Below are 11101 nucleotides of genomic sequence, written 5' to 3'. Positions count from 1 at the left end.
AAAACCAGAATGAATTATAGGCCTTATATTTAAAACTATGTATAGATATATTTGTTAATTTATAATACACATTTACAAATATATGTGGGTTCTTCTAAATGTAAACATCATTGTTTTTCATATTTGCAAGAATCCTACAGATTCAATAACATGGAAGGCCCTACCGATAATGAGAGGCACGTAGTCCAACTGATTAGTTTGATAAATCCCTCGTAAGAAGACCAGAATAAAGTATAGGCCCCCTGCACGTCGTCCATACTGTCGCGTTAACGCTCGACCTCATGCGTGAGCACCGCATGAGGTCAGACTGACCTTAATCGATCCGCCTCTTTTGACGTTTCAATAAGTCGCCACTAGATGGCGATATTGTCTCATTAATACATGGCCACGGTACAAGTTTAACCAATCCGATCAGAAAGCATTTATTATAGGTCTAGGCTACATATAGCCTCTCCATTCTCCAACATTTTTCAGTGATAAGCAGTGCCGTGGCGTGGGGATCTTTTTTGAGGAAGCCAAGTGAGGCCAAACCTTTAGAGAAAATAGTACGTTGCAGCTTGGATGTATTTAACGCAACTACAGCGCTGGTCATTTACCAGGACTTACACATGCCTGTAATCTGACACACACACACACACACACACACACACACACACACACACACACACACACACACACACACACACACACACACACACACACACACACACACACACACACACACACACACACACACACACACAAGGCCTACTCCTAAACATCTCATTAAATTATACATTTTATGATAAATGCAACCCCTCCCAGACCGAAATGCACAAGCCGCTAATGGTCAAAGAATCGACAGCGCGGCTGTCGGCTATTTCAAGTTTCATGTTCACGTGTAACACGACTCACACAATCACAGTATTTGATATGATAAATAATATGTGGCTTTTTGATTTACCGTGCCTCTCGATTGCCCGGGACAAGTTGGCAAGGTCCACGAATCCTGTAGTGACCCAGGGATTGTTGAGGGAGCACGAATCCTTGTCAAAAAGAAGACACGGCCAGCAAAATAGTCGCTGAGGTTTGCTGCTGCCGGCTAGCCACTCCGTACGCGTAGTTTTCTTCATTGAACGTCCGAAAGAAGCATTGCTTTCTCTCCACGCGCAGTTTCAGCTTCGGTGTTGGCCTGCCATCGGATTTTATTTTGATTCGCTGCTGTTGTGGTAGTTTGGTAAAATTCTTTTTAAGTAAATAATCTAAATCTCCACCCTCCATAACTGCACTTGCTAAGTAGGCTACTCAAAAATGAAAACAATTCAAACTATGCTAATTTCGCGCTATTTGTTTTGTTATTGATTTTTCGGTGACGTTGATAATGATGCTTTGATTTAATTGGTGTGAAGCCAAGGGCCGAGTGGCTTCCCTTGGCCCCCTCCTGACACCCTCCCGACCAATCAGAGGAGGGCAGTGTCATGACGGTAGCCTCACCTGATTGATCAATTCTTTCTTTTTATTTCACTAAGGGATGCCAGCTCGGGCTGGCTCCCTCGCAGTGTGCAGTGTCGTTTTTCGCCGCGACTTCAGTATATAACAGGGGCGCAGTATCGCGCATTGTGAAATGGTCAATGAGAGGAGGAAAATGGGGAAGAAATTACAGCAACACAGCACAAAATAATTAACGAAACTTAATATAAATGTTTTTACTGGATGACAACTACAGCCTAAAAAAACAGGGAAGCCTGCCTGGCTTCCCTTGGCCTCCGGGAGAAAACGCCACTGGTGATAAGTCAACTTATTCAAAAGTTTCCTCCTAATAACACCCCATTGGACCCTTTTTATATCGCTACGTCAGGTGAGGCTTCGTGTCCTGGGGGTCGCGGAGACCCTCTAACGCGGGGGTCGGCAACTGGCGGCCCGCGGGCCGTAACTGGCCCGCCAGATATAATATCTGGCCGGCCAGATTATTATGAAGTTATATGATTATTATTATTTTTATTTATTTTTTAATATCGCATATCTATATCTGTTAGCTTAAAATGTAAAGGGCCGGATACAGTGAACCGTTTTTTCTTTCATAACCTTTTTTGAATGTAATTGTATCAAATCCTGCTACTACTCCCGGAAGGTTAGAGACCCACTCAAGAATGAGTTCACGTCTGAGTGTAGGCTACAAACGCGATTAACTATTTACAAGTGCAAAAACGCCAACGTATTCTTTATTTTGCTGACCACTTTTGGGTTAGGGACGGGTTAGGGTTTTTTATCCCGACAAAAGCCTCGTAAGGACAGTTCCTCTGCGTCTCTCTCGTAGATCGCACCATCTTTCAACGTCTTTGTTTAATATGACTGCATCACCTTCTCTCACATGATCAGCAGCTCGGGGATTTCACTTTCTCTCCAGTTAGAACTGCTTATGATGATATGTCTGCGTTGTCTCTGTGGAGACAGTGCAGCAACACCTCTACCCGACGTGATCAGGTATGACATTTACGTGATTAGGGCATACAGTTGTTAATATGTACGTCTCTAAAGAGTCATCTAGGGCATGGTAGGCATATGACTAAGGTAGCTGACGGGCCTGCGTCACAGTTCCAGATGCACTTTCATTAATCGATTCCTTGAACTAGTCTTTGATAATGTTCTGGCCCGCCACCTACTGGCTGGAAAAAGAATTGTCCCGAGGCCAAACTTAGTTGCCAACCCCTGCTCTAACGGTTAGTTATATAAGGGACAATGTACAGAACGCCGTACATCATCGGGAAAATAAGCCCCGACAGGGCAAAAAGGACACGGACGCGAAGAGGAGGTGTCTTGCTTCGCCCTGAACTGGGCTTATTTTCGATAAAGAAAGATACCTGCTCTTTGCGTCGGCGTTCTTTACAGTATCCCTTACATATCTTTATGTTATGAGGCTGATGGACTTAGCAGGGTAGTTTAAACCTAAAAACAGTTTTGTTTCATTTCGTTTTGTTTTTATGGGTCTCCTCTATAAGCGAACTTAGACGTGTGGTGAATTCAGTGTTTGTTTTAGTTTTATTTAATCAGTTTGTGGACATTTTATATTTAAAGCCAAACGGGGTAACCGATTTCCTGCTCGAGCGCCTCTGCTGTTATACGCTTTTACCTTGCGTCGGCATCACGGATCTCCCGCCAAAACCCACGAAACCAACAGAGACGAATTTATCGCCTTTCAAAATAAGAACCCACTTTCCTCGAGAGCTCAGGGCAGACTGGATTCAAACCCTCCACCACCAGACCTCACCCCGTAGTAGGACACACCTTCGATTGGTTCCGGATACAAGATGGCGGCCTTGCGGGCGGGTCACAAAATCTGAGTCTGGCTCTCGGTCTCTAGAAGATCTTATGAACGTCACCGTAGCGGCCTGTCCAGCTGCTCTTTGATCCGAGAAGGACAGACACCAGACTCTTGATCTTAAAAACACATTTTAATCACAGATCCCTCCCTGGGAGGAACTCGACAATAGAACCACCGTTTGATTCAAGAGATGACGTCAGTGGAGCAGGGGGGCAGAAACCGCCGTCACATGGGTTATAACGAGATGAAGTTGGTTGGAGTCTGTATACTCCAGCCTAGCCCGAATACTGCAGGCTAATGCGTACACTCCAGGCTAGCCCTTATTATCCAGTGCCGTGTTCCAATACCCGTACTGTCCGTACTTACTAGCCACATTTTAAGTACGTAGTACGTTCCAATTCAGATCTGGCGAAAATAAGTATACTTCAAGGACCCGGATGTCGTACTCAAAACGGGCTAATCGTGAAGTGCGGATCGAAGGACACTTTCCGTACTCAACGGCAGCCATCTTAGCTACGTAGCGGAAGAGGCGGAGCCTGCATTAACAGAGTCATTTTGTAGTTTTTATAGCTTTTTATAGCTGCTAGGCGTAAAGAGTTCACCGTTCAAAGCGGGATGTTTATTGCGGGGGAGGAACCGCGGCGGCAGTCGTGATCGTAATTTCCGGTTAGTGCACCACAGAGTACTCGATTTGGAACAGCACGGATAGTATACTTCCTTTAAGTATACTCATGGAAGTACGGGTATTGGAACACGGCACAGGCTAGTTTGTAAAATCAAGGCTACCTCGTACAATCCGTGCTAATACAAACACTAAAAGCTAGCCCATGAAATCCAGCAAAGCAAGAATAATTCCTGAATCTTGCGCTGCTGCGTTAACTGCATCACATCAGGGGAAATACGATATGATCGGACATATTTGTCGGATTACAGATTCGGCCCCTTGGTGCATTTGGCTTGAAGCAACCCGACGTTAGCCTTAGAGGAAAAGGTTTTGCTGTGGAAACTGAATTGTAGACGAAAATATATTAAATAAGTCGGGATGTTTGCAGGAACGCAAAGAGGCGCGTGGCAGGAGTGGGCCGCGGCTACGCGCCACATTTCGGACGTTAACCACACACGGCGAGCGTCTCTGCGTCAACACAAACTCTCTGAGGCGGGCGGAGGCTGCGCCGCCGCGCCGCCGTCCACCTCCGAGGTGTCTGGCGTCTTGACCTTTAACCTCCTCTTGAAGCAGCCCAGTTTCCTTGGAGACGCAGTCGGCTCGCCGGCAGCGTCCCGGGGGGCGTGTACTATGGGGTCGACGGGGGGGTGGGGCCTCCTGGGGGGCGTGTCCTGGCTGCGGGGCGTGGTGCAGCAGGAGAGCGTCCTGGAGACATGGTCGCCCCCCGGGGGGCTCGACAGACGTCCTCCACGACTGCGGTGGTCGCCACCAGGTGGGGCGGCGTCTGGTTGTAGCGGCGCTGGTCGGCACACCTGGCAGGGGCCGACGGGAGCCGGGGCCTGAGGGCGTGTCCTCTCCGAACCCGTCGGTGGAGTCTGGTTCTGCCCGGGCGGACTCACCCTGGGCGGTGGGTTCTCCAGACCCCCCGCGGGTCCTGGACCGGGGTCCTGGCCGGGGTCCGGCAGGAGGTGGTGGGCCATCCAGCCCTGGGAGCAGGGGTGGTGGTGGAGGTGGGGGTAGCGGATGTAGTGCAGACAGCACTCCCGGGCCGGGTAGAGGGCATCGGGGGCCGGGTTGGGGGGGGTGGAAGGGGAGAGGGTCTGGGGGCCCAGCTGGAGGTGTCTCCTCTGAGGGCCAGCGGGGTCCGGGGAGGGTCCGAGATCTCCGGGGGCCTGCGGGGGGCGGCTATTGGCCGAGCCGTTTTGACAGGGCTCCTCCCCCTCCTTGCTCTGATTGGCCGCCAGCGGCTCCAGCTCGCAGTGCTCCACCTCCGCGGCTCCCCGCCCGCCCAGCCGGTACTTGCCCGACCCGGGGCTCTTCCCCGGGGGCGGGGGGAGGCTGGCGGTGCCCTCGGCGAAGGCCTGGCACCGCAGCTTCTCGGGGAGGGGGATCTGCCCGCAGGACCCCTGGGGACCCAGGCAGCGGCACATGCACTGGAAGAAGAAGGTGGCGAAGGCCCAGCTGACGCACATGATGAGCATCATGAAGGTGCCCAGCTGCGTGTACGCCAGCACCGTGGACGGCATCATCATGGCGCCCGCCACGAAGGTGGTCAGGGCCGCCATGGCGATGGCCGAGCCCATGCGGCTCAGGGAGAAGACCACCTTCCCGTCCCGGTCCGGCTCGGGCGCCAGCCGGTACGCCACGCCGTAGTGCACGGCGAAGTCCACCGACAGCCCCACGGCCACGGAGATGGTGACCGACTCCAGCACGTTGAGCTCCCAGCCCAGCAGCACCAGGGAGCCCACCGTCACGAAGATGGTGCCGGCGATGGAGATGATGGCGTAGAGGCTGATGATGACGTTCCACGTGGTCAGCAGCATCACGCCGAAGGCCACGCCCACCGACAGCGCCATGGCGATCAGGGTGCCCCCCGACAGGCTGTCCTGGAGGTCGTAGAACTCCAGGTTGCTGATGAACCAGCCGTGACGGAGGCCGGCCGGGGCGCTGAGCAGCTCCTCGCTGATCCACTCGTCCACCTGGAACCGGAACCAGAACCAGAATCAGAACCAGAACCACAACAGGTGTACCAACCTTACAACTTGTTCACGCCAGCATATCTGTCCTTTCAGCACCTGTTGCCTTCCTAACCGTCCCTGCAAGGACGGTTAAGTAAATCAACTCAACAGTCCAATCTGTAATCTGTACTGACCCTGCCCTGGCTTGCAGAAGAGGAAGGGGCCAGGCCTAGAGAGGGAGGGGCAAGGCCTACAGAGGGCGGGGCCAGTCCTAGAGAGGGAGGGGCAAGGCCTACAGAGGGCAGGGCCAGGCCTAAAGAGGGCGGGGGCAGGCCTACAGAGGGCGGGGGCAGGCCTACAGAGGGCGGAGCCAGTCCTACAGAGGGCAGGACCAGGCCTACAGAGGGAGGGGCAAGGCCTACAGAGGGCGGGGCCAGTCCTACAGAGGGCAGGACCAGGCCTACAGAGGGAGGGACCAGGCCTACAGAGGGAGGGGCAAGGCCTACAAAGGGAGGGGGCAGGCCTACAGAGGGTTGGACCATATCTAGAAGGGCGGGGCCAGGCCTAGAGAGGGCGGGGCAAGGCTTACAGAGGGCGGGGCCAGGTCTAGAGCGAGAGGGACAAGGCCTACAGAGGGCGGGGCCAGGCCTAGAGAGGGAGGGGCAAGGCCTACAGAGGGGCGTACCTGGCGGTAGAAGTGGTACATCTTGTCGTAGGCCAGGGTGAACAGGTAGGTGCTCTGGAACTCCAGCACGATGGCCCGGATGGTGTCGTTGATGTCGAAGCGCGGGCCGGGGGTCTTGCTGTCCAGGTGGTACATGGTGTTGCGGTCCAGCTCCATGATGGCCCTCTTGATGCACAGCTCAAACACCTCCTGGCGGTAGGGGAAGGTGGACTGACTGCAGCAGGGGTAGAGCGCAGAGGCCTCGTCGCACTCCTGGTTCTCCATCCACTGGGGGGCGGAGCCAGGAGACACACGGGGGGGGGGGTTAGGACAGGGTAAAGACTAGATTGGAGGGGCTCTAGCCCCCTACGCACCCAGGGGTCAGCACCGAGACTCTGTATACAGGCTTATGCGCATTGCAAATGCAACGTTGTCCAAAGTGAGGACTGAATGGGACTGCACACATGCAGCATGCAGGTAGGCCTGCCATTCAGGCGAGAAGCCTGAATTTTTCCGATTTAAAATCGATTTACATAAAAAGGCATTGTTTACGATGGCAGGCCCTGCCATCGTAAACAGTGTAACCTCTAACATAACATAAAATGTATAAAATATACAATTATATATTTCTGTAAACACAAATTATTACTAATGATAAGAGGTAGTTCCAACATAACATTCAAACTTTCAACATGTGTTCATAAATATACAGTGTTTTGCAAACGGTAATTACCTTAAAAAAGGGAATAGTAACAGGAGAAGAATGAGAAAAACACACACGCAGCTCTTTCCTTCAATCGTCTGTATTGAATGAGGAAGAGGAGTGCGATCCCCCTACTGGAGCCCCGAGGCATTACCAACAGATCGACGAAATACCAACAGATCGACGAATTATCAAACCACACAGATATATTTCAAATGAATTATGTTTACCTCAAAGTAGATTATACATGGATGAATAAATTGTTGGATACAACTTGTCACACTCGCTGCCATGTTTGTGTATCACTTTGGTAAATGCGCGCTCTGTGCGGGGGGAGGGCTGAGCCCATTCCGAACTACGGGAGCTGTGAGGGAAGCGTTGGCGGATGTTGAAGAGAAAACCGATTTTCATTGAAACAAGTCGACGTGAGCTACACACTCGAGTTAATCGATAAAATCGGTTTATCGCCCAGCCCTAACTACAGCCCTACGGCGCTGCGGTCCTACCTGCTTGAAGGTCTCCATGAAGCAGCTGGTGAAGTCCTGCTCCTCGGACTGGAACACGAAGCTCTGGTTCCTGAGCTTCTGGCAGAAGTTGAGCAGCCAGAGCTGGGAGGCGGGGCTGGCGATGTTGAAGCCCCCGTCCAGCACCAGCTTGCCCTTGTTCTTGGGGTTCAGGGGGTCCCCGTTGTCCTCGGGGGCCACCCCCCAGATGATGGTGATGGGCATGTGGAGGTCCTCTCCGTTCTGCACGCGCTCGAACATGAAGAGCTTCTTGAAGTCGGCGTCGTAGCGCTCGAAGGGATGCGAGGAGCGGAACACCTGGAACTCGGCCAGCTCCAGCGAGGGCAGCTTCATCTTGGGGTCCACGCACACCACGTAGGCCCCGCCCACCGTCAGCGCCAGGAACCACAGCAGCCACAGGTAGCGCAGCTTGATGACCACGCAGGGCAGCACCTTCTCGAAGAACACCGTGGACGCCTCCGACATGGCCGCCAGCCCCCGCTGCACCACGTGGCAGGCGCCGGCCCAGACGGCCGCCACGCCGCCGCGACGCACCGCCGCCCCCTGCTGGCCCGGGGGCGGGGCGCAGGGGAACACGCTGGGCAGGTAGCGCTCGTGGAGGACCACCACGGCCGGCAGCCAGGTGACCATCAGGATGTAGTTGACCAGGATGGCGGTGCCGGCGTAGACGCCGAAGCAGCGGATGGCGGTGATGTTGCTGACGTAGTTGGCGTAGAAGGCGGCGGCGGTGGTGAAGCTGGTGACGAACATGGAGAGCGCGGCGTGCTGCAGCGCCACGCCCATGGTCTCCGCCATCTCCGCCCCCGGCTTGTCCAGCTTGGTGTAGTTCCAGACGTCGCAGAGCACGAAGGCGTCGTCGGCGCCGATGCCGACCAGGATGATGAGGGCCGTCAGGTTCATGAAGGGGAAGAAGTGGAACTTGAAGACCACGCGGTACAGGAAGTACGACACGATGAGCGAGCTGATGATGGCGATGATGGTCATGAGCGTGATGAAGACGGAGCGCGTGTACACGCACATGACCAGCAGCACGATGACGATGGCGATGGCCGGGTACACCGTGTCCGTCAGCAGGTAGTCCTGGAACAGGTTGTGCTTGATGCCGAACTCGATGCCCGTCACCGTGGTGACGCCGTCCGACGCGTTCCAGTTCTCGAAGTTGTCCAGGTAGATGCTCATCATGCCCTTCTCGCCCTTCTCCGTGGGCGAGAACAGCAGGCTGTGCTTCAGGACCTGCGGCGGGTTCTCCAGGCTCTTGGGGCTCAGGAAGTCCTTGTCCACCAGGAAGTGCAGGACCTGGTAGACGGCGTTGTACTTGGTGCACTTGCGCGGCACGTTGGCGCACTTGAGCTGGTCCTTGCGGCGCGTGGTCATGTCCCAGCAGTCGGGCCCCAGGGTGCCGTTGTGGTAGAACTTGGCGCAGGAGCGCAGCACCCGCAGGGTGTGGGTGACGTCGCGCTCCGTGATCTTCTGGCAGGACGAGCGGTTGGTGAGCACGGCGATGTAGTTCCCCAGCGTCCAGGACGGGCAGCACGAGGCGTCGCTGGTGCGCTGGCACAGGCTCAAGTACAGAGGGTGGGACCGCACCTGGGGAGCATCAGAGACCACCGTCACATCAGAGACCACCGTCACATCAGAGACCACCCCATCAGAGACCACCACCCCATCAGAGACCACCCCCACATCAGAGACCACCACCCCATCAGAGACCACCATCACATCAGAGACCACCCCCACATCAGAGACCACCGTCACATCAGAGACCACCGTCACATCAGAGACCACCCCATCAGAGACCACCACCCCATCAGAGACCACCGTCACATCAGAGACCACCACCCCATCAGAGACCACCATCACATCAGAGACCACCCCATCAGAGACCACCACCCCATCAGAGACCACCCCCACATCAGAGACCACCACCCCATCAGAGACCACCCCCACATCAGAGACCACCCCATCAGAGACCACCGTCACATCAGAGACCACCCCATCAGAGACCACCCCATCAGAGACCACCATCACATCAGAGACCACCACCCCATCAGAGACCACCGTCACATCAGAGACCACCCCATCAGAGACCACCATCACATCAGAGACCACCCCATCAGAGACCACCACCCCATCAGAGACCACCACCCCATCAGAGACCACCATCACATCAGAGACCACCCCATCAGAGACCACCACCCCATCAGAGACCACCCCCACATCAGAGACCGCCCTACTCAGCCCAGAGTACAGTACATACTGATCCCATCACCACATCTGATCACAGACCAGCTGGGACTAGCACTGGGCCAACTCTTAACTCAATAACTACCCTCTCAACTCCTACAAATATTTTCTAAATGTTGGAAGCACGAGTTTATGAATGCGACGGAAGGAAGGTTCTGGTGATCCGTTTGTTATCGGGGCTGTCGAGCAGTGGGGGGGTGTGAGTAGATCACTGGGCCTACCCTGCTGTTGTCCATCTCACACATGGACTTGATGGCCGGCAGGCTCCAAAGGTTGCGTCCCTCAGCGGAGGTGAAGACCAGCCGGGAGTACCGGTCACCTGGAAGCACAACAACACCTGTCAACCATCACTAGTGCTGACACAGCTGTATTCACGCGGCGGACATCTTGGTGCTCGACACTCACTGGGATGGGAGGAACTGAACGCAGGGATCGGCATTCAGTTACCCCACCGAGAAGCTAGGTCTGTATCAGGAGCCTCACATGCTTAGGCTAGCATTAGGATGGAACGTAGCATGTTAACTAGCTGTTTTCCTGGAAGGGTTTGTTTTGTTTTGTCTTGTTTTGGTTTTATTTTATTTATTTATTTATTTTTAAACGATTTATGATGACTATATGCTCTGTAAGGTGACCTTGGGTGTCTTGAAAGGTGCCTCTAAATTAAATGTATTATTATTATTATTTAGCTGTTTACTTGGAAGGGAGCATGTTAGCTTGCTGTTTACCTGGAAGGTAGCATGTTAGCTAGCTGTGTACCTGGAACGTAGCATGTTAGCTAGCTGTTTACCTGGAAGGTAGTATGTTAGCTAGCTTGTTAACCATGAAGGTAGTCTGTTAGCTAGCTGTGTACCTGGAACTTGGCATCTTAGCTAGATGTTTACCCGGAAGGTAGCATGTTAGCTAGCTGTTTACCTGGAAAGTTAAAGGTAAGCTAGCTTGTTTACCTGGAAGGTAGGATGTAGCTAGCTGTTTACCTGGAGGGTAGCATGTTAGCTAGCTGTTTACCTGGAATGTAGCATGTTAGCTAGCTGTTTACCTGGAAG

General features: G+C 53.6%; 1 protein-coding gene and 1 long non-coding RNA gene across 3 annotated transcripts in view; both read right to left on the bottom strand.

Annotated features, from left to right (window-relative positions):
* Nucleotides 1–3412: 3412 nt before the first annotated feature.
* LOC132449605 (uncharacterized) lies at nt 3413–3838 on the bottom strand. The gene is made up of 2 exons (XR_009523613.1): nt 3787–3838; nt 3413–3666 (listed from the first exon to the last, which is right to left on the bottom strand). It is a non-coding gene; the product is annotated as an uncharacterized LOC132449605 (long non-coding RNA).
* A 2-nt stretch (nt 3839–3840) lies between these two features.
* The window catches only part of disp1 (dispatched homolog 1 (Drosophila)), a 13887-nt gene continuing 6626 nt past the window's right edge, over nt 3841–11101 (bottom strand). For both annotated transcript variants that reach the window (XM_060041330.1, XM_060041329.1), the window contains exons 7-10: nt 10280–10377; nt 7797–9401; nt 6609–6875; nt 3841–5944 (exon numbers count right to left, since the gene is read on the bottom strand). In XM_060041330.1, the coding sequence (XP_059897313.1) occupies nt 4439–5944; nt 6609–6875; nt 7797–9401; nt 10280–10377 (3476 nt within the window). In that variant the 3' untranslated portion in view covers nt 3841–4438. The remainder of the gene's footprint in view (nt 5945–6608; nt 6876–7796; nt 9402–10279; nt 10378–11101) is intronic.

Source organism: Gadus macrocephalus, chromosome 21 (genome assembly GCF_031168955.1).
Source record: "Gadus macrocephalus chromosome 21, ASM3116895v1".
Classification (NCBI taxonomy): Eukaryota; Metazoa; Chordata; class Actinopteri; order Gadiformes; family Gadidae; genus Gadus; species Gadus macrocephalus.
Note: the sequence above shows the minus strand (reverse complement) of the source record. Positions and strands in the feature narration are given on the sequence as shown.